Source organism: Stegostoma tigrinum, chromosome 3 (assembly GCF_030684315.1).
Source record: "Stegostoma tigrinum isolate sSteTig4 chromosome 3, sSteTig4.hap1, whole genome shotgun sequence".
Taxonomy (NCBI): Eukaryota; Metazoa; Chordata; class Chondrichthyes; order Orectolobiformes; family Stegostomatidae; genus Stegostoma; species Stegostoma tigrinum.
In genome coordinates this window covers 81,466,079-81,490,882 of record NC_081356.1, presented here as the reverse complement: position 1 = coordinate 81,490,882, position 24,804 = coordinate 81,466,079, and the positions used below count along the sequence as shown (strand labels likewise).

The following is a 24,804-nucleotide window of genomic DNA, read 5'->3' as shown; positions in this document are numbered from 1 at the left end:
AATTTAGTGCTGAACAGTCTGCAACAAAAACCTATTATTTTAATTTGAGATATTGAAGAACCTGCTACATACTTCCCATATTTTTACATCAGCATTATTTGTAATCTGTTATTGTGATTGTAATCAAGCTTTCTGCATTGCTAAAAGTAACTTGGTAAGACAGCAGGTCATATATCAGGAACTCTGTGCTTTAGTACAAACTCCATAGCAATGGCAAACTGTATTTTAAAACAATAAGTGCATAGGGTATTTCAAATATTTTCAACAGAATACAGAACACAGAATATCTCTTAGCAAATTTATTCTTAATTTTTAGATGGTCAATTTTATTGCTTGAGCAAGAGTCAGTATCCTGCTACAATAGTTGCATCAAGTTAAATTGCATCAGTCTTTCTCCTTCATATTTCCTCTTGTGTAAATCACTGCTTGTGTCTGTCTCTTTTCTTTTGTGCGTCTTATTCATTCTTTTCTTCTGCCTCTCAACAATTCACATAGTGTGAGCTGAATTTTAAGGTCATCACTGAAGGAGGGAATATAGCTGCCAAAAATTACACTGCCAAACATCCTATTGGTATCAAAACATATTCTTGGTACTGGCCATTTTGTGGAAGGTTGTTTTGGGGTCTGGGCAGACAAATCTTATCAAATCTATGTTTATGTGGCCAACTGAGCCTGTCTTGATGCAATGGAAGTGGGGGAAGCTAAGGTGGTGGAATCAATTGCTTGGAGGCAGCCAGGCACTCAGCAACAGGCCGATCCTCCTGGAAGGCTGACAGGCCTGCACCACCTATCTGGGGCAGCAAATGCTACACTGAAAAAGGATTTATTCTCTTTTCCTTCCACCACCATGGTGGTCAGTTTCTTTTGTGTATTTTTTCACAGAGTGTTTTACAAAGTGCTTGAGAGAGCACCTTCATCTTGAAGCACCCTCCCAGTCACTTACTTGTATTGGAGCCTTTGCTTGGCCCTCTAGCTTCGAAAGTTGGCCTTCAAAACTGAACCAGAAACTTTAATCAGACAGGGAACATGTCTCCACACCATTGGGCTTAACTATGAAAAAATCTCAACTTTAATTAGCTTCTGCCAAAGGTAGGTTTCAGACACATAAACAAATCTATTTCCTATTTTCTCCTTCAATGGTGAAAATACAGACATAACATAACTGATGTGATTGTGTTTCTGTGTGTAAATCTGTCTGCTGCCTTTCTGTGTATCTCAAACTTCCATCATTCCAGTCATGGTGGACCTTGGGCAGACTCAGGTTCCAAGACCTGAACTATCAGTAGCCTTTGATTTTGGGACTAGAGACATATCTTGTAGCCTCAGCTCCAGGAATATCCTACCTCCACAAAGCAGTTAGAGGAGTTGATTGCAGGAATGATTGCACACCCAGACAGAACAAGATATCAGTTAAATCCCTTTGGAGTTTAATTACAGGTGTTTTCCAGAAGCTGGAACTGATCCATGGGGACACCCATTGCAGGAGGCCATCCATAAACCCCTGGCTACAGGCAGATACTAGAGCTTGCAGCTCCAATTTGTTTTGTAAGTCTTCATTTTTAAAATAGGCCACAACTGCTGCAGTTTCCAATTTTATAGGCCATCTCCTCTGCTCTAGGAAGGCTCTAACCCTTGAAAACCTTTTTAATGCCTGATCTGTAGTTATTTCCCATGAATGAAACAGTCTATGAGCCTTTCTTTTATTCACTCATGGAATGTGGGTGTCACCAGCCGGACAGAATTTATTGCCCATCCCTATCACCTTCTCATGGGCCATGAGTGAGCTGCCTTCTTGAACTGCTAAGTCCATGTGTACCAGGTCAACTCATAATGTTGTTCTGGGAGGGAATTCCAGGATTTTGACCCAGCAACAGTAAAGGATTGAAGATGTATTTTCAAGGCAAGACGGTGCAGTATTTCTAGCCTCTGACTTACTGTTGTAGTCACTCTATTTAAATATCATGCACAGTTCAGTTTCTGGTCAATGGTAACTCCCCAAGATGTTGAAAGCAGGAGATTCCAAAAGATAGTGGGGCTGCCGAGCCTATGATCTGCTGGAAGACCTCTTACTCACTCTCCAGACTCAAGATCACATCCATTATCCTGAATTGAATGGGAATTCTGCATGAGCCACTTAACTGGCTGACTCCTTCAAACTTGTATGTTGGGTCCTGCTATTTGCATTCGTGGTTCCCGAACCACATTTCATCCCAAAGCCAAGACCAGGACTCCAAATTGAAAAACCAACTTGAAACTTCCACCAGCCACATCACTTTGTCATGTTTTTGGATAATCCAGTTTCTCCAATTTGATTTTGATCATTTCCCTTCTTTGCTGGATTTCCTCCTGTTCCTCATTTCACTCATCAATGTTTCTCTTTGCCTCTGCTTCTGTCCTCTCATTTCTTCATTTGTCCCCTTTATCCTTTTTTAAATATTTCTACAAATTTACATAATAATGAGCATAAGATAGAAGGTGAAACATGGATCAAGATCAAGATCAAGACCAAGATCACAAGACAGCAGTATAGATAGGAGGACACAAATTCAGGATGTTAATGTACAAAACTGTAAAACTAGAATCTAAAAGTGGCACAGATCATTGTATAAAGAAATAACATAGAAACAGAAACTGAAATGGAATATTTATCTGTTCAAACTCTTTGCTATTTAATCATTAAATACCTCCTTCTCACACTACCTCCAAATCCCTTTGTACTCACAAACATATCAATCTCAACTCAAATGTACTCAGAAATTGTGCAGTGACAGACAGAAATAGATAAGACCAAAGATTCACAACCATTTCAGTGACAAAAATTCTCTTTTCAGCTTAAATGGCTCACCCTCTTATTCGAACATTCGAACTAATTTCTGGACCTCCCATCCACCAGAAACAGCTTCAGTATGCATCCTATAAAGCCCCATTAAGGAATTTACATTTTTAAACAAAATTAACTCTCATTCTTATAAAAGCTATGTAATATCAGTCTAGTCTACTCAGTTGCTTCTTATCAAATGATCCCTGACTAAGGGTATCATTCTAATGAATCTTTGCTGAACTCGTTCAAGGACTAGTACATGTGATAATGAGAACTGCAGACGCTGGAGAATCCAAGATAACAAATGTGTGGAGCTGGATGAACACAGCAGGCCAAGCAGCATCTCAGGAGCACAAAAGCTGACGTTTCGGGCCTAGACCCTTCATCAGAGAGGGGGATGGGGAGAGGGAACTGGAATAAATAGGGAAATAGGGGGAGGCAGACCGAAGATGGAGAGAAAACAAGATACATCGAGACATACAAGAGACATATAAGAGACATCAACCGCCTCAACCTCTCCACCCCGCTCACCCACTCCAACCTCTCCCCCGCAGAACGGGCAGCCCTCCGCTCCAACCCCAACCTCACCATCAAACCCGCAGACAAGGGTGGCGCAGTGGTAGTATGGCGCACTGACCTCTACATCACCGCGGCCAAACGCCAACTCTCTGAGACCTCCTCCTACAACCCCCTTGATCATGACTTCACCCTCGTGCAACAAACCATCATCTGCAACACCATCCATGACCTCATCACCTCAAGGGACCTCCCATCCACAGCCTCCAACCTCATTGTTCCCCAACCCCGCACGGCCCGTTTCTATCTCCTTCCCAAAATCCACAAACCTGCCTGCCCTGGTCGACCCATTGTCTCAGCCGTTCCTGCCCCACCGAATTCATCTCCACCTACCTGGACACCATTTTCTCCCCTTTGGTCCAGGAACTCCCCACCTACGTCCGTGACACCACCCACGCCCTCCACCTCCTCCAGGACTTCCAATCCCCTGGCCCCCAACACCTCATTTTCACCATGGACGTCCAGTCCCTATACACCTGTATTCCTCATGCAGACGGCCTCAAGGCCCTCCGCTTCTTCCTGTCCCACAGGCCCGACCAATCTCCCTCCACTGACACCCTCGTCCGCCTAGCCGAACTCGTCCTCACCCTCAGCAACTTCTCTTTCGATTCCTCCCACTTCCTACAGACAAAGGGGGTGGCCATGGGTACCCGCATGGGTCCAAGCTATGCCTGCCTCTTTGTAGGTTACGTGGAACAGTCCCTCTTCCGCACCTACACACGCCCCAAACCCCACCTCTTCCTCCGCTACATTGATGATTGTATCGGCGCCGCCTCTTGCTCCCCAGAGGAGCTCGAACAGTTGATCCACTTTACCAACACCTTCCAACCCAACCTCAAGTTTACCTGGGCCATCTCCAACACATCCCTCACTTTCCTGGACCTCTCAGTCTCCATCTCAGGCAACCAGCTAGAAACTGATGTCCATTTCAAGCCCACTGACTCCTACAGCTACCTAGAATACACATCCTCCCACCCACCCTCCTGCAAAAATTCCATCCACTATTCCCAATTCCTCTGCCTCCGCCGCATCTGCTCCCAGGATGAGGCATTCCACTCCCGCACATCCCAGATGTCCACGTTCTTCAAGGACCGCAACTTTCCCCCCACAGTGGTTGAGAACGCCCTTGACCGTGTCTCCGACATTTCCCGCAACACATCCCTCACACCCCGCCCCCCCAACAACCGCCCCCAGAGGATCCCCCTCGTTCTCACATACCACCCCACCAACCTCCGGATACAACGCATCATCCTCCGACACTTCCGCCATCTACAATCCGACCCCACCACCCAAGACATTTTTCCATCCCCACCCTTGTCTGCCTTCCGGAGAGACCACTCTCTCCACGACTCCCTTGTCCGCTCCACACTCCCCTCCAACCCCACCACACCCGGCACCTTCCCCTGCAACTGCAGGAAGTGCTACACTTGCCCCCACACCTCCTCCCTCACCCCATCCCAGGCCCCAAGATGACCTTCCATATCAAGCAGATGTTCACCTGCACATCTGCCAATGTGGTATATTGTATCCATTGCACCCGGTGTGGCTTCCTCTACATTGGGGAAACCAAGCGGAGGCTTGGGGACCGCTTTGCAGAACGCCTCCGCTCGGTTCGCAACAAACAACTGCACCTCCCAGTCGTGAACCATTTTAACTCCCCCTCCCATTCCTCAGACGACATGTCCATCATGGGCCTCCTGCAGTGCCACAATGATGCCACCTGAAGGTTGCAGGAACAGCAACTCTTATTCCACTTGGGAAACTTGCAGCCCAATGGTATCAATGTGGACTTCAACAGCTTCAAAATCTCCCCTTGCCCCACCACGTCCCAAAACCAGCCCAGTTCTTCCCCTCCCCTCACTGCATCACAAAACCAGTCAAGCTTGTCCCCTCCCCCCACTGCATCCCAAAACCAGCCTAGCCGGTCTCTGCTTCCCTAACCTGTTCTTCCTCTCATCCATCCCTTCCTCCCACCTCAAGCCGCATCTCCATTTCCTAACTACCACCTCATCCCGCCTCCTTGACCTGTCTATCTTCCCTGGACTGACCTATCCCCTCCCTACCTCCTCACCTATACTCTCCTCTCTACCTATCTTCTTTTCTCTCCATCTTCAGTCCACCTCCCCGTCTCTCCCTATTTATTCCAGAACCCTCACCCCATCCCCCTCTCTGAAGAAGGGTCTAGGCCCGAAACATCAGCTTTTGTGCTCCTGAGATGCTGCTTGGCCTGCTGTGTTCATCCAGCTCCACACTTTTGTTATCAAGGACTAGTACATCCTTTCTTTAGTACAAGAAGACCAAAAATGTACAGAGTACTCCGGGTCTGTTCTCACCTAAACTTGACACATTTGCTGGAAGGCGTTTTTATCCTTATACTCCAATCTCTTTGCAATAAAAACTGACATTGCAATTAGCTATTTAATTGCTAGTTATGTCCACATGTTATCTTTCTGTGACTTGTGACACCTAGTTGCTCTGCCAATACTTCCCGGTCTCTCTCTGTGTAAAAACTATTCTGCTTTTCTGTTTTCTATGCGAAAGTGAAGAAATATGCACTTCCACATGAGTGAAGGATGTGTTTCCATGCTGTACATCTGTATGATTCCATATGTCATCTATCATGTTCTTGTCCTTGCACTCAATCTACCCATCTCTCTTGGCAATCTCTTTGCATTCTCCTCCAGACTTGTTTTCCAAGGTAACTTTTTGTAGTGCCAACGACAATGGAAAAAGAAATGTTGCCAAAAAAATTGCATGCTGAGGATTGGGCAAGTGTTAGAATATGGGAAAAGAAGACGAAGAGGTTGATGAGAGAAGAGAATAGAAAAGAAGTCTAGCTGGAGATATAAAAATGAATTAGAATTCAAAGAAATTCTACAGGTACATTAAAGATAAAAGAGAAACTATGGAGAGAATAGGGCCCCTTTAATATCAGCCACCTGAGTGGAACTTCAGGAGATAGACAAGATACTAAATGAGTTTTTTTCATCAGTGTTTATTGTGGAGAAGGGTATAGAAGCTAGAGAACCTGGAAAATAAATATTGATATCTTGAGATAACACAGTGTGGAGCTGGAGGAACACAGCAGGCCAGGCAGCATCAGAGGAACAGGAAAGCTAACATTTCGGGTCGGGACCCTGCTTCAGAAAAAGGGATGTAGCGATTGGAACCAGGTGGACCTCGGTGACTGCAAGATTGGACCAACCAGGAAGCCCTGGCTGGCCAATATTAACAGTGGTTTAGAATCTCCTCGGTTCAGGGGAGTGACTCTTAGCAGGCTGGCCACAGCTCGTGTACTGTGCACAAGTAAACAAAGGACACGAATCATGAGGCAGCCGATGGACTTTGTCTATATGGCCTTCAGTAAGGCATTTAACAAGGATCTGCATGGTAGACTGGTTAGCAAGGTAAGATTACATGGAATACATCACTGATACAATTCCAGCAAGCTATTCGATACTTATTTTCATTACACTGAAGGCTCAAGTTCACACCCCTGACCCCCGTCATGTCAAAATAAGCATTCCGCCTGTTGCCCTCATAGGGAGATGCTGAACAACAGTTACGCATGTTAAGGAAGACACATGGAACACTTATGGTGAAAGCCATCTTTAACAGCAACATACTGTACCTTTCAAATGATAGAACGACTCATGGTGCTTCAAATGAGCAATATAAAACAAAATTTGATACCAAGCCAAATGATGCAATGTTTACTTAGAAGTATAGTTGAAAGAGTTTCTTCCAGGAGGAAAATGAGATAGAGAGGTAGAGAGGTAGATACCTTTATGGAGTGAATTCCAGAATCAGGGCTTGGCAGCTGAAGTCACAGCAACTACGGTACAGTATTTAAAGGGATGCTTGAGAGGCCAGCATTTGATTAGTGTAGATATGTTAAGGTGACAGATCTGGACAAGATTACAGAGTTAAAGAAAGTTGAGGCCAAGGAGGAATTTGAAAACAAGAATGTGAAATTTACAATTAAGGGATAAACAATGCAGGCGAACAAGTACAGGAGTGGCAATTTAGACAATCCAGAGGCAAATTCACTTTTGTAAAATTAAAATACTTCAGTAATTTGACTGCAGAAGATGGAAAATCTGATTTCAGTAACCACCAAATATTGTGTCCTGAATTTCACTGATTGTCATTTTGAGGTAGCAATGACAATGCAAAGTCTTTCAATTTTTAAGGAGAAAATAAATTGAAAAAGAGAGCATGCAGAAACAATTACCACCTCACTGCAATAAGTGTTAGGTGTGTATGCTTTGGCTACATTCGAAAATGCTAGAAGACTTCTATTCTTTTAGTTACCGTCTCATTTTCACAAAACATTGTGGAAATGAGCAATTAAAATTGATTTGGTTTTGTAGCTTTAGTTAATCAGGGATGTTGTCATGTGCAACTGAAAAAGATTACCATCAAAATCTGCCATATTAAAAAAAGTAAAAACCATCTTTTAAATGTACTGTATTTTCAAATCTTGAAAGACAAGTAAAATGAGTTTTGGCCTCCCACTGGGCTGCTACTGTTATAGAATACTGTCAGAAGGAAGAACACACATTCCAAATGTGTCAATTAAAATCAGTTAAAAACTTTTGCTGCTTTAATTGGTCTTCAGTAATGTCCACGTAAACTCATGGCGCAAATAAGCTGTAGCGCAATCCTTCAAAACAATAGTTGCTGACTAACAGCAAACAAGCATAATTCTGAAACTGAAGGAAAATTGAAAGAACCATGGATGCTGGAAATCAGAAGAAAACACAGGAATTGCAGGAAAAGCTCAGCAGGTCTGGTAGCATCCACGTACAGAAATCAGAGTTAACGTTTCAAAACTGAGGATGGGTCACTGGACCTGAAACGTTTCAAAACTGAGGATGGGTCACTGGACCTGAAACGTTAACTCTGATTTCTCTCCACAGATGCTGCCAGAATTGCTGAGATTTTCCAGCAATTTCTGCTTTTGTTTCTGGATCTTAAGGACTTTATTAAGTGATTCTTGTGGGGCAGATGTCATATCTCTACTTCTGGACCAGAAGGTTGGGGTCCAAGTCCCACCTCCTCCAGAAGTGTGACATAACATATCTGAACAGTTTGATTTAAAATAATCAGTCATACAATTACAGATTACAATTAACTCCCTGTGATGACACTGTATCAAAAATAACAGAGAAGACTTTAATAGATGGCTATATCATTGAACCTAATCAACAAGAGAAATTTAAATGGACCTGTGAAAATCAGGATCAAGGAAATGCTGAGGAGACAGACATATGTATTGGCTGTGAAGTATTGACGGCAATGCGCAAGGGCATTGTTTACGAAGCAGAAAGCCAACTAAGAAACTTGGAGACATATTTTTTGTTTAAGAACAAAGATTGAAGAAAAAAAGACACTTTGTTGAGGCTTTTCATCTTGAACTCCTCAGGACAATTTGCAAGAAATAGCAAAGTAAATAGAAAACAACACTTCAACCACAAGACAGGAGAGTACTGATGTGCTGGTAAGTGGGCTCTGACTGATAGAGACATTCAAGGCAATGCCTTTACCAGAGTCCACTTGCCATACAATCTGCACTTTCCTCTCACACTTCTATTTCCCTTTATTTTGTTATATCTTGCCAATTGTCCTTACAAATGTTAAAATAAAAACTTATACAAATTATACCTTCTTTCAGCAATAGCTATACATGTTTATAACACCAAACAATTTTTATAAAAATGTTACTATTTCAAGAGAAATGCTAGAACAATGAATGTTCAATAGGCATCTGAAGTAAGGAAAGTTAATAATCATAAAGCATTTGGCTACAGGCACCTGAAGTATAAGCTCTTATATTCAGCAGTAATGACAGCAAACCTAGACAGCAAAGAATAACAATCTCGGAGCCAGAGTGACAGAACTTGATATCAGGTCATTCTTGAGCGTACAGTTTCGCAATTGTATGCTTTTTAAAACACCATTTGATAGAAACCTTTCCACCAGGTGGTGGCACTATGCTTGAAATCCAGACTCATCAAACTGCAGCTTGGAAGTGTTCTGTCAATACTTTGCAAAATTGCCAGCTGGAGTATTCTGCCTAAGGCAGAAGATACAGGCTCGAACTATTAAACCATACCTCTGGCACGAGCTGAAATTATAGAGGAATTGAGTTGAATTGAAAAATATGCCACAGCTATAAAAGTTAGTAGATAATAAAATGTGAGGCTGGATGAACACAGCAGGCCAAGCAGCATCTCAGGAGCACAAAAGCTGACGTTTCGGGCCTAGACCCTTCATCAGAGAGTGCTCCTGAGATGCTGCTTGGCCTGCTGTGTTCATCCAGCCTCACATTTTATTATCTTGGAATCTCCAGCATCTGCAGTTCCCATTATCTCTGATACTATAAAAGTTAGTACTTGAGTTCTGCACTCCACACAATAGGAAGAAATTATTGGGCTTTGAGGAGGTTCAATGTAGATATACCAAAATAAAATTTAGACGTAAAATGACAAATAATGAGGCAAGATTATAATCAACAACTTTGAATTGCCAAGAATTTAGAGTGTTAAGCGATAATTTCATCAAATTTTCCTGATTTAATGGGAACTGGGTCAGAATTCTGGAATTCCCTTCTTGACAGCACTACGGATGCCCCTTTATGCCAAAGTCTGCAGGAATTCAAGAAGGCAGCTCAGCAACACTAGGGCAGACAGGCTCGGGCAATAAATGCTGACCTAGTCAGCATGACCCACATTCTGTGAATTAATAATGATAAAAAACATTAAAATCATAAGAGATGATACAGATAAATTATTTCTGGTAGTTGGGAACCTTAGTCGAGGAGGCAAATTCTAAAGCTGGAAAGGCCTTTCAGCAGGATAGGTAGGGCACAATTTACACTCTCAGAAGGATACACATTTGGATTTGTCTTCCACGATAAACAATATTTATTAATTTTAAATATAAGATAAATAAATTTTTGCTCATGTAAGATATAATGGGATGTCCGCAAGATAAACATATAGAAGTGAGCTACAAATTAGCCAAGATCTCATAAATGGTGATCAGACTTGAGGATCTAAATGGATTTCTCCTATTTACACTTTGCTATCGATTGCTATACAATCATCATTGTAGATTAGCACTCCTCAAGGAAGTGTGCAAGATCAGATCTAACACACCTGATTCACCACAGAGCAGTTGCAAATTTGAGAAATAATGAAGAAAAAAAAAATAAATTCAATATAAAATAATTTCTGTATATTGCACAAAAGTCCAGCAGGTTATATAATTGAGGCCTTTCATGTATAAATAAGAGGAGAAAAAGGAAGGGAAGCTCAATGAGAGAAGGAGAAAAGAGAAGGGTGAAAATTACTTTTTCTAGCATTTTGCAGCATTACATCAAGCCAAATAGCTTCCTTCTGTATTGTGATTTTTTTTTTCATAAGGCAGCTGTGCCAGGACTGCAGCATGTCTGGTCCAAAGCCAATGGATACACAATCTATTCAGCTGAAAGCCAGCATGTCAGTACAATTTACTAACCCACCAGGTAACCAGTTCCGGCGTTTTAAAAATAGTACAATTAGGTCAGGTTTTGTCTGATTTTGGACTGCTCAGAATACGATGGATAAGAACATTGGCAGCAATGCTGCAGGTCTGAAAGTTCCACCCCTCTTTCTGTCACTAGAGCCTTTCAGGAGTGGCAACCAACGCTCTGATGTTTAGAAGTCGCTGAAACCATTTTTCACACCGAAACATTTGCTGTTTTCTTGGATGCTGCTGTGTGCAAACCATGGATTAGAAGTGGAGTCTACATGGTAATGAAACATAACATTTCTTACACTTTTGTGTTTGTTATGTTTAGTCACCATTCGTTATTTTAATTCAATTTCAGCGATTTAGCTACTACCATGCATGCTTCTAGGTGTCAGCAAACACAGCTTATTGGTTTTGAAGACAGAAAGTCAGAAAGGATGTGCTTTTGGAGCTACAGCCTTCGCCCTCTCTTTCTCTCTAAAACACCTATCATCAAAGGTTGATAGCTGTAAGCTCACCGATAGACGCCAACACTGCAAGAGAAGCTTTCTGATATGAGAAGTCTAAATCTGCACCGCTATCTCCAGAAAGAGAGAATTCAATCAGCTTTAACTTATTCTGGAAGATTAATCTGCAATTAATGGCATGTCCAAAATAATTTTAGTGGCAGGCTAGCAATTGTGACATCTGTGTATCTTTTTGTCTGTATTTAATTGTTACTTTTCCAAAATATTTTTAAGATAATACTCCACTTGGTCTTATTTCTTTCTTGTGTGTGTGATTTTTCAAGAAGGGTAGTTTGATATATTTATACATTCTAAACCTTTTGTTAATAATCTTTGCTTGAGGAATTTTATTTTTGCAACACACCAGTTTCATATTTGTTGACTTAAGTCATCTGGCTGATCTGCTTCTAATTCTGAACAAGTATTGTCTGGTATAAAGATATAATTGGTCACATTATCTTTCCTTTACATTCTAATTTTGCTATGGTCTGCAGAGGAACAACGCAAGAAGAGGAATCAGTCTACCCCTGAAAGTTTTAACTCCTCAGTTCTATCTGTATTAACTGAACTGAGTGGTGACATTGCTAGGACTTGACAAGACAGTTAACTAAGATAATTGTCAGGTTGTTACTTCTGACAGTTGGGAAGTTGTCAACAGCACTGAAATTGTGTAAAAGTTTTCAGATCTTCAACTGGATAAATTAAAATTCTGCATTGTATAATATGCCAACTGTAGCCCAACGACTGATGGATGGAATCTTTCCCACAGATACCATGTGTTCACTACAGACCAGCTTAGCCATCTGTTTGGGGTTTGAAAGCTTTTATAGGTGTGTGAGCTTTGTCTTCAAAGGTACACTCAGGTTCTGCACCGCAGTGTCTGTTTGCACAGCTGTCCTCAGGCATATGAGCTTGTCTATTTTGACAGATACAAGAGCTTCTACGAGGATATTTGTTTTTCAATTGTCTATTCAATTGACGTTTAATTTGATTACTTTACAAAAGCTACAACATCTTATTTTATAACTTCCGAATTCTATTATAAATTGGATACTGGTGAGTGGGCAATGGGTTTTGAACGGGAATGTGAAAGAGAGATTGATTGTGTTGGGAGGCGAAGGAGGGGAATGAGTTACATGAAAAATAGGTGAGGTGGGGTGAAAGGGTTAATACATTTAAGGGTAGGGAGAAATGAAAGGAGGACGAGGGGAGTTTTACACTGATCTGCAGAATTGGTCCAATGTCTCTGTCACCTTTAACTTTACTATTTCTGTTCATGTTTTGGACACCACACCTTTCCCACATATCCCTGAAAAGTACTGCTGAATGACCATGCTGGATCACAATGTTGGAAAAATCTCCAACTCACATTTTTCATCTCCATAATGAAAATCTGACCCCCAGTCTCAGTAATATATTCGGAAATTGTGCGCATGTTTTAACTTTGAGCAATATTTGACCAATTTGACTGGTTGTGATTACGCTCGTACTAACCACAAGTCAACAAGACGTCGGCAGAAATCATCCTCAGCTGAGACTCTTGTACAAATAATTTGGCTATACAACAAATGAAAATACATCAACATTTAAAATAGCACATAATATCTATAATCCATTGTTAAAGGCAGTACTTTCAAGATAACTTTACAAATCAGGTGTGGTCAAATCAGGTGTACCTCCCGGCTGGGTAACAGGAGACAAAGAGATGTACTGGAAGGGAGTTTCTCAAAATGGAGAACTGTGACCAGTGGTGTTCCACAGGGATCCTATGTTGGGACCACGGTTGTTTGTGATCTACATAAATGATCTGGAGGAGGTATAGATGGTCTGATTACCAAGTATGCAGATAAACTAAGATTGGTGGAGTGACAGATAGTGAAGGGGACTGTCGGAGAATGCAGCAGAATATAGATAGATTGGAGAGTTGGGCAGAGAATTGGCAGATGGAGTTCAATCCAGGCAAATGCGAGGTGATGCATTTTGGAAGATCCAATTCAAAAGCAAACTATCTGGTAAATGGGAAAGCCCTGGGGAAAACTGATGCACAGAGAGATCTGAGTGTTCAGGTCCATGGTATCCTGAAGGTGGCAACACAGGTGGATAGAGTTGTCAAGAAGGCATACAGCACGCTTTCATTCATCGGATGGGGTCCTGAATACAAGAGTTGGCAGGTCATGTTACAGTTGTATAGGCCTTTGGTTCGGCCACATTTGGAATACTGCGTACAGTTCTGGTCACATTACCAAAAGGATGTGGATGCTTTAGAGAGGTTCACCAGAATGTTGCCTGGTATGGGGGATGCTAGCTATGAAGCGAGGTTGAGTAGATTAGGATTATTTACATTAGAAAGACCGAGGTTGAGGGGGGACCTGACTGAGGTCTAAAAATTCATGAGAGGTAGACAGAGTGGATAACAAGAAGCTTTTGCCAAGAATGGAGAACTCAATTGCTAGGGGGTCACGATTTCAAAGTGAGAGGGGAAAAGTTTAAGGGAGATATGTGTGGAAAGTTCTTTATGCAGAGGGTTGTGGGTGCCTGGAACGTGTTGGCAGTGGAGTGGTAGAAGCAGGCAAGATAGCATCATTTAAGATGCATCTAGACAGATAAATTAATGGGCAGGGAGCAGAGGGATACAGATCCTTGGAAAATAGGTGACTGGTTTAGATAGAGGATCTGGATTGGCGCACGCTTGGAGGACCGAAGGGCCTATTTCTGCGCTGTAATTTTCTTTGTTCAGTTGGATTAAAACCGTGGGCAGTGTGCTGGTTGCAGCTAAGGCTCATTGTACAATTATCCTAGCAATTGTTGATACTGAGTTTAATTTAAAAGTAATTGCCAGCAGTTTTCCGAGTGATATATTCTCATTTGGTTATACAGCAACAGAGAAAAAGAAGTCCTTTGAAAAGATACGTAAGGATCTTCAAATATATTAACCAAATTCCATTTTCTTTGACTTGAGAAGAAGTTTTTTAAAAATTGTGTTCAATCTATCACAATGATTTAAAATTGTTCACTTTTAATATCCTGGACTTTGGTAAAATTATAGTAGTTACCATGTAATCCAAATGGAACATAAAATGACTGAATATTCTGAAGATTTTAAAAATCCTTCTTCGGCAAGAGATGTCCCATACTTTTATGATTACTTTTGAGAAAACTCAATACCCTGTACATTGATGTCCTTATAATCTCAGATTTGCAGACATAGGCACATCCCAAAGGCAGTAGTGACAAAAAGCAGCAGAAATACGCACCATAATCTGTAATTTTACAGGATACCAGGTAAAGCTCCTTTAGGCTGTGTCCTTCTTTAGCTATGAATTCTACACATCTGTTTAAAAAAAACAAAACAAGATAATCAGTGTAATATAAATTGGAGCCGAAGGGTTAAAATGATTAAGTATACAAGAACTCTCATCACAATATCTGACCGTAACAGACAGGATAATTTCAATACCAAATTCACCTCAGCACTAAACATTTCAACAGCCCAAAGAAATTACGACAAAGTAGTTTTATATCACTAAGGGATAAGAAATCATTTTCCTACACGTATTTTCTTTTAATCCCTCCCATCGAGAGACAGAGTGAAGTTGCACAGGCCATGTTTGCACCTAATCTGATCAATCAAGAGCAGTAATACCCAGGGTAGTGGTGTAAGTTATCTGCCTAGGTTTATGGCATGAATTGGTAGCCCATGAAGCCAATAAAAACAAAGTAGAAAACATAATGCATTTAAAAAAAATGTATCCATTTAATGTCTTTGGCAACCTGGAAGCCACTTGAAATGCTTCACAGACAACAAAATAATTTTGTCATCATTGTTATGTTAGAAACAAGCTCACACAAACATCAATGTAATTATGTCCAAGTAATCCATTTTTTGATATTGAATGAAAGATGGATATTGGCCAGGGTGTCAGAGATAACATCATTGCTCCTCTTTGAAATAGGGCCTTGGTGTATTTATGTCCATCTGAGTTGATAGACTGGACTTTGGTTTAACTTCTATTCAAAGGCAGCACCATTATTCTTGCAGCAATGCCACAATCCTACACAGGAGTGTATGCCTATGTTACTGATCTCAGATTTCTGGGATGAAGTCTGAATACATTTCCTTCTGACTCAGTTGCAGAATTGCAAGCTGTAGCACAGCTGCTATACTAAAGTACTAGACATTGAAAAAAGGCTTAAATGGTAGCTCAAGCATGGAAAATCACAATAAAAATTGAATTTTAATTCTTCCTAAGCAAAATAACCTTTATATCTTAAAAATAATGCACCTGTTGTTATATTTTGTATTATATGTTAAACTGTTCAACTCTAACTCCACATTGACTGATGTTAAATGTCTTTATTTTGTGCAGTGCTATTATCTCAACTAATGTCAGATCCAGGGCAGGGGTCTGATTTAATCGGTTATGTCTTATTTTGTCTTGATTTAAGCACGCAAAACTCGAGATTTTTCTTTCACAATAATGTAGTGTTTATTACAAAAGAAATTTAGATGAAATAGAATAAGCCAAACTTTCTGATTATAGAATCATAGAATTATAAAATCATTGAATCCCTAAAGTGCAGATAGAGGCCATTCAGCTCATTAAGCCTGTGCCAAACCTCCAAAGAGCATCCCACCCAAATGCTCACCACCCTATCCCTGTAAAGTCTCATTAACCATGGCTAATCCAATTAGTTTACATATCCCTGGGCACTACAGGGCAATTTAGCATGGCAAATTCATCTAACTTGCACATCTTTGGACTGTGGGAGCAAACCGGAGTACCAGGTGGAAACTTTGGCAGATAGAGGGAGAAAGTTCAAATTCCACACAGATAGTCACCCAAAGTTGGAATGAAATGTACATCTCTGGCACTCGGACGCAGTAGTGCTTACCACTGTGCCACCATGCTGACAAGTTCAAAGATTTTTGAACATACACTGCATGCATGACCCCAGAAATCCAAAAATATGCCTTTATAAATTGAAAACAAACAAAACAGCTTTTGAATAGTATTAAAACTCACTCCTAGCACAGTATCCAAAACTTCATTCATGTAAGGCTTACACCACCATCCCTGTATCTCATACCTCAAGAGGTTTAAGTGACTTGTGACTGCAATGTTCAAAGTGAAACTGTACATAGCTTATTCATGGAGATATCATACATTTGCTTAAATGTACTTAGCATTATGTAACCTTTTCAACTTGAAAGGACAAGTTCCAGAAGCATGTGACAAAGTTTGAGGTCCCACTACTTAACATATTGGGTTCCAGAACAAGCTATATTTAAAAAAGAAGTCAAATAATGTGTTCAAAAACCTATAATTGTAAAGCCAGGCCTCAAAACTGCATTTAAAAGAAATGCTTACAAGTTAATAATTAACTACAGACACACAGAACACTCACTAGATACTAACTCAAAAACCAAATGCCTTAACTCACAACAATCATTAAAAATTATACTTAAAAATCCCACACTTTATATCATAATAACAAGAATTATTCTGCGGGGGAAGTGTGGAGAAGACATACTGTTCGTTTCCCACATTATAAAGATACATTCCAAGCTGACTGACAAATTAAAAGCCTACCCTGCAACAATAGCACGCTGTCAGCATCCTTAATGACCAGAGAGTGAGACTTCAGTCCCTCATTGAAAGTAAGTCTTACATTTGCGAGAAGCTGGCCAATCTGATATGGCATTGGCAGTCTTGGTAGTACTGTTGGGACTGCAAGCAAGCCCTAAGAAGGAGAACAATGGATTCCTGATTAAAGTCAATCCCTGGGGAGGGACTGAGCAGCCCAGAATGGAGAGTGAAGGTTTTGCAGAACAAGTAGGAAGGGATAATCATCTTTAGGGTGTGAGAAGGATTTAATTTTGCTCAGCACCCCAAATGATGCATACCTTTTCCTTGCAGCTTTGTCATTCCAGGTGATGAAAAGAAATTTTCCATTCTTGCCCATCTTCTTACACCAATCGCATTATGGAATTGACAACATTATATTTGGGTCAACTGGTTTGTTAACAAGCTCAATTTTCTGTTAACAACCCAATATATTTCTATATACACCCAGAACAGAGTTATGAAGGTATCACCAGGGCTGGAGAATTTTAGCTCAAAGCAAAGATTGGATGTCCCTCAGTTATTTTCTTTATAACAGAAGTAACAGAGGGGAATTTAATAGAGATGTATAAAACTCAGAGGCTTGGATAGTGTGAAGAACAGACTTTCCTTATCAGTCGAAAAATGAATAAGCATAGATTTCAAGTAATTGGTATAAGATTAGAGGGAAGTAGAGGACTATCAAAATCTGGAACTCACTCCTTTAAAGGCTGAGAGGCACAAATGCTCATTGAGTAGAAGTTCTTAGATTATGCACATGGAACAAGTGTTAGAAAATACGAATAGGATGAATAGCTCTTTTAGTCAGCCCTGGCACAATAGCTCAATAACCTCTTTCTGGGCTGTACATTTGTATTATTTTGAACATATTTAAGCCTGATATCTAAAAGCAATGGATTTTGAAAAGCAACCTGTCTACAAAAATTGTATCCGTGATAATGGGAACTGCAGATGCTGGAGAATCCAAGATAATGAAATGTGAGGCTGGATGAACACAGAAGGCCCAGCAGCATCTCAGGAGCACAAAAGCTGACGTTTCGGGCCTAGTCTAGGTTCGAAACGTCAGCTTTTGTGCTCCTGAGATGCTGCTGGGCCTGCTGTGTTCATCCAGCCTCACATTTCATTATCCTGTCTGCAAAAATTGTTTGGTATAAGTTAAGTTCGGAATAATTTAACTACGGCAATATCTAATCTTTTTAAAAACTTTCCTTCTTACAGTTTCAGCAGTTCATTGTTTCACTTATAGGTGATGCTCTAAGGGCCACATTATGTGGCTCATTGTGACTGAGAGTTTCACAATGGATGGGTGATCCACTTCATGGGATTAACATCGAGGCGGTATCATTAAAATCGTTAATCCTGTGAGTAACACATTTAAAACATTGGTCATAAACATATTGGTGAACTACTAATGATTTTCTAAAATTCTCGCTGTTTTCTGCCTCTTCCAGAAGCCTCATCTCCTCAACCTTTATCTAGTCACTTTTTGAGCACCGTATTTCATTCATAAAAAATACTGTAGTACAACAACTTGCAAATCAAACCAGCTTGGAAAGTGTAAAAGTGATTTGTGACCTCATTTACAGAAGCTTTATTGCCTGAAAAAAACTCACTGACTGGTAAAAAAAATAGACCATATAGATGTACGTTGACTCCGTTTTCTGTTCTCCCCTAATTTCAACAGAAATGTGTTAGTTCTGCTCACCTTCTTTAGATTGTCCACTTGAGGCTTCAAACCTTTCATATTTAAGTGGTGTGGCCATGACGTATGCTTGAAACAATGTCACTGATGGTGATATAAAATAATAAAGGACCTCATATTGGCCACTGGACAGCATCAGAATCTCATGTTTTGTTATGGCACTGCCTTTAGGTCTCAAAATACAAAGGAGCACATGATTCCTGCAGTTTCCCATTTTTCTTAGCCATGAGAATTGCACTTCTTTCATGTGCTCATATATGTTGAAGGTTGACAGCCAATCTTTTCATTTCTTTATCTGCCTTCTTCAGAAAATAGAACGTGTCAAAGTGATTAAAGACATTGGCACCAGTCAAATTGAACAGGATGAAACAATGAACAGTCAATGACGACTGTTCAGTCCCTCACACCTGTGCATGTGAACATGTCCTGTCAAAATGCCACCACATTGATACATTATATTTTCAGCAAATCCACACTCTACTGTGGCATTAAGAAGGAATGATGGGTGCACATCTCAGTTCAAACTTAAAGATGGTGAGATTGCAGTGCCAACAAATAAGTGCATAGCAGCGAAAGAATTTGGAGAAGGAAAAGGCAGAAAGAAATAAGAAATAAGCAGACACATCTCACAGCTTACAAAAATCTGCCAAAAATAATCCTTCCCCTTGCAGCCACCTCCCTCCTGTTCTCCTAGCCCTTTTCTAAACATTATGATGCTTGTATAAAATGCTTCTGGGCTTTAACTTTTCAGATTTCCGAAGAAGTACATAGGTGGGTGGTAAAATTAAATGGCTTTGTGGGGAAAAAACAGATAATTTAATTAAAATATGCAAGTTGGTAAATACAGTCCTCAACGAAAAGCAAGATCGCTGGAAAAGTTCAGAAGGAAATAGAACATAGAACATAGAACAGTACAGCACAGAACAGGCCCTTCAGCCCACAATGTTGTGCCGACCATTGATCCTCATGTATGCACCCTCAAATTTGTGACCATATGCATGTCCAGCAGTCTCTTAAATGACCCCAATGACCTTGCTTCCAAATGAGAGGTTAAATATTGGAAAAATAATGCAGAAGGAGTTAATTTTGCTCAGCACTTGCTGAAAGGTATTTATGATTATAGAATCAGATAACTGGGCATATTAGGCTGCCACTCATTTGAAAATATATCTATAGATGGGTTTGTAATAATAACTGTAAAACTTGACAAAAGTGATGACCGAAGGTAGTTAATTAGGAAATACAGCCATTGTTCTTGGCAGCAGAAAGCAGTCCTGGGAGGCCTTGTTACTGTTTACGATGTACTCACGACCAAGCGAAAGCTAATTAGAACTGTCATATATCGGTTATCATCTCTCAATTGCCAAGGCTGGGGGACCTTAGATTACTCCAGAGCTTAAAGCAAATTGCACCTTAAGAGACAATCAAATAACCAGATCCTGAACTGCCTCTGGCCACATTTTGTTATTAATTTTTATTTGCTTCTGTCAAATTAGCAAGTTAGACAAACAGACACAGAGATAACAGCACCATTTTCAGCAACTTTCTTGACAAAATTGATTTTCGCAAGCAGCATCATATGTACCATCTTAGATAAATCAATGAGAGCAAACATGCCTTCATGGTCTGGCTTGAACATGATTTCATTCTGTATAAAATGAAATAGAGTGGGGAGAAAATAAAATGAAAACTCTTCAGCATCCAGAATTCAAGGACATAACTTCAAACACAACACCCCATTATTGTTGTGGGGATTGTCTCATATTCTGACTCCAGCAAAGTCACTAGTGGATTGAAATGTTTGAGTAAAAACTTAATCTAAACTTAGATCAGCAAAAGGAAACAAAAGCGTCAAAGTTTGATTCGGTCAACATTAATGAAAGAAAGAAATATTCACGAGTCAGGTGACTTCAAAGTTTTATACTGCTTTCTACAATGTAAACTGAAACACAAAGGTTAAACTACTGGCTAACCTTTCACTTAGCTATGCAAATATTTTTCTCAAATCTGTGTACTATGAATAAAATTTTACATATATGGATATGTACACATAATCCAAGTTGAGTTTTGTGCATTCTTTTTCAAAAGTCATCAAAAAATCCTTTGATTCAAATATCAGCTTTGAGCCATACTCCTACATTGAAATTATAGATATGGTATGGTGAATAAAATCATCCGCTGATAGCTAAATTTAATTCCAACTATATTTGTTCTTGGACAATTTTGTAAAATTGTTTCAGCAACAAAAAAAAATCACCAGACTAGTTTACAGCTATGCAAACTTATTTGTATTTTCTACTCAATGCATAATTTAGTGGTAGGCTTTACAAGATTACTCCTAACAGAAACAATATAAATAATTTTATCAAAAGCAACAGAATCTGAGATTCAGAGACAATGGGAACTGCAGATGCTGGAGAATTCCAAGATAATAAAATGTGAGGCTGGATGAACACAGCAGGCCAAGCAGCATCTCAGGAGCACAAAAGCTGACGTTTCGGGCCTAGACCCTTCATCAGAGAGGGGGATGGGGAGAGGGAACGGGAATAAATAGGGAGAGAGGGGGAGGCGGACCGAAGATGGAGAGTAAAGAAGATAGGTGGAGAGAGTATAGGTGGGGAGGTAGGGAGGGGATAGGTCAGTCCAGGGAAGACGGACAGGTCAAGGAGGTGGGATGAGGTTAGTAGGTAGATGGGGGTGCGGCTTGGGGTGGTAGGAAGGGATGGGTGAGAGGAAGAACCGGTTAGGGAGGCAGAGACAGGTTGGACTGGTTTTGGGATGCAGTGGGTGGGGGGGAAGAGCTGGGCTGGTTGTGTGGTGCAGTGGGGGGAGGGGACGAACTGGGGACTGAGATTGATTGCAAACTGTGTTTTGCTTTCACAGCAACATGATCACAGTCCCCATATCTGAATCAACAAGCCAAAGCAGTGTACAGATACATGATCAAATAAACTTTGACACTAAGCAGCATATGAATATTTTACAACAGAATCAAAAACTTGGACAAGAGGTAGGTATAAATGCACATCTTAAAGGAGGAGAATTGGAGAAATTTAGGGAAGAAGTTCCAGAGCTGTAAAGCCTAAGTAGCTGATGGCATTGCCATAATTAATGGTAGAGTGAAGAAAAAAAGTTATGGATGCTAAACAGCCCAGACACGGAGGAGTTCAAAAATCTCAAAGGATAGATGCAGTGAGGGCAAGGCCACTGCGAAATTTGAATAAAAAAGATGAGAATTTAAAATGAATTCACAATTGCACAGGGTGTCAGTCTAGGACAGTGAACGTAGAGATGATGGTTGAATGAGACTTGACACAAGTTGTGATACAGGCAGCAGAATCTTTGATCAGTTCAAGTTTATGAAAGATGCAGTAGAGAAGGCCACCAGGAGGTAATTTTAAAAGCCAAGTTAGAGGGAACAAAGCAGGATAACCACTTCAGAAGCAGATGAGGTAACAATTAAGGCATGTCGGATATCAAAGGTGAATGTAAGCAGGCTTAACGATGCAAAAGACGTGGATGAGACGTTTAGCTGCAATTCCAAACGGGCAGCAAAGCTGACCCCTTACCATTACTTGGCACTCATGCCTTTCCAGCCCTCAGATGCCATCCCTTTCTGTCCCCTAGTGTTTACTCCCATAAATCCCAACCCTTACCATATTTTCACCATACCTCCTGACTTTCCCCTCTCTGAGGCTGAACGCACTGTCCTTGGCAAAAGACAGCTTCAAACCCTTAAGCCCCCACCTTAATGAAGTTTGGGCTTGCCATGATGTCAAACTGCTTTTCCGCTAGCTTCCTCTCCACCCTCACTTCTTCAGGCAGAATTCTTTGCCCACCCCCAATTCCACTGATCCCTTTACTTGCCTCTAATATTCACCCTCCAGTTGGAACTCTTCCCCTGGCTTCTTACCTGCCTCCGATCTCTTCAATAAAGGCTGCCTGCGTGACATCAGCCGTCTCAATTTCTTTGCTCCTCTCACCCACTCTAACCTGTCCCCAGCTGAAATTGCTGCACCTCACTCTCTCAGATCCAATCCGCTGTCAAAGATGGTGCCATTGTAGTCTGGCATACTGATCTTTGCCTCGTGGAGACTCAACACTAACTCTTGGACATTTCTTCCTACCTCCCCTGGACTATGACCCCACATGCAAACATCAAGCTACTGTTGCCAGATTGTCACTGACCACATTACCTCCGGTGATCTCCCCCTCTATTGCCTCCAACCTCAGTATCCCAACCCCACCTCTACCTCCTCCCCAAAATCCACAAGACAGACTGCCCTGGTAGGGCCATCGTATTAGCCTGTTCCTGTCCCAGTGAGCTCATTTCCTTCTACCTTGACTCTAACCTCTCGACTCTAACCCATCTCAATTTGTACAGACTGTGCCGACCTAAATCCGCAATTCCTCTGATGCTTTCTGCCATATTGACAATTTCCAGTTACCTGGCCCTAACTAACTCCTGTTCACCATGGATATTGATTGCCTCTATATCTCTATCCCCCACCAGGATGGTCTGAGAGCTCTCGGTTTCTTCCTCATCCAGAAGCCTGAACAATCTCCATCCACCCCACTGTCCTCCGCTTGGCTGAACTTATTCTCTCACTGAACGATTTCTCCTTGAATACATCTCACTTGTGCCAAGTCAGAAGAATGGCTATTGGCACCCACATGGGTCTCAGTTATGCCTGCCTGTTTATGGGGAATAGGGAACAATCTTTGTTCCAGTCCTACACTGGTCCTCTCCCACAAAGCTTTTGTTGGTACATCTGCAGCTGTTACGGTGCCGCTTCATGCTTCCGCCTGGACCTTGAGAAGTTTGTTCATTTTGCGTCCAATTTCCAACCCTCTATGACTTAGACATCGTCCACTTCCGACACTTCCTTTTCTTACCTTGATCTTGCCATCTCCATTTTGGGGAATAAACTATCCACTGCCATCCACCACAAAGGCACTAGCTCTCATAGCTACCTTCACGACAGCTCTCCACATCCCACATTCCATAAGGATTCCATCCCATTCTCCCAATTCCTTCACCTACATAGTTTCTATTCAGATGATGTCACCTTCCAAAAGGGCAGAGCTGACATGGCTTCCTTCTTCTACAACTATGGCTTCCCACCCAGAGTGGTTGATAGGGCATCAACCATATTCAATCTACTACCCATGCTTCCACCCTTACTCCATCCCATCACTCTCAACAGCATGATCAGGCCCCCCTTGTTCTCATGTTTTCACTCCACCAATCTCCACATTCAAAGGATGATTCTTCGCCATTTTAGACAACTCCTGCAGAATGCCATCACCAAACACAGCTTCCTCTCCCTCCTCCTGTCTGCATTTTCCAGGGATCGTTCCCTCTGGTACACCCTAGTCCATTATACAACCACTAACACCACCCCGCCTTCCCACAGCACGTTCCCATGTAACCATAGAAGGTGCAACATCTGCCCTTTCACCTCCTCTCTGCTCACCAAGGACCTAAACAGCCTTTCCAGGAGAAGCAGCATTTCATGTGTACCTTCTCCAATCTTGTGTACTGTATGCAATGCACCGAACATGGTCCACTCTATATTGAATAAACTAAATGCAGACTGGGTGACCGCTTTGCAGAACACCTCTGGTCTGTGTGCAAGCATGACCCCAACCTTCCTGTAGCCAGTAACTTTAACACAGTGTCTTGCTCGCATGCCCACTTGCCTGTCCTCCGCAAGCTGCAATGTTCCAGCGTACCTCAGCATGAACTGGAGGAGTAACATCTCACCTTCAGACTAGGCAGTTTACAATGTTCTGGGGTCAATTTTGAGTTTAACACCCTCAAACTACAAACCCCTTCCTTCCCTTTCTTTTAGCTTGTTACATTCTCTGTCAGCCTAGCTCCCTTTCTCCCATCCCAGTGGAACTGTCTGTTCTTTACAGTTTAGCAGTCAGACACACCATCGTTCTGCCTTGCTCATTTTCTGATCGCTGAATCTGAACTATCAACATCTTTTCTCCCTCAGCACTCCGACCACCTTCCCCTCACTACTGCATAAACACTGCTCCCTCCACACC

General features: G+C 41.4%; 1 protein-coding gene across 2 annotated transcripts in view; it reads right to left on the bottom strand.

Annotated features, from left to right (window-relative positions):
- fbxl17 (F-box and leucine-rich repeat protein 17) overlaps positions 1-24,804 on the bottom strand; it is a 700,184-nt gene that overhangs the window by 186,352 nt on the left and 489,028 nt on the right. For both annotated transcript variants that reach the window (XM_048526933.2, XM_048526934.2), the window contains exon 9: positions 14,676-14,752. In XM_048526933.2, the coding sequence (XP_048382890.1) occupies positions 14,676-14,752 (77 nt within the window). The remainder of the gene's footprint in view (positions 1-14,675; positions 14,753-24,804) is intronic.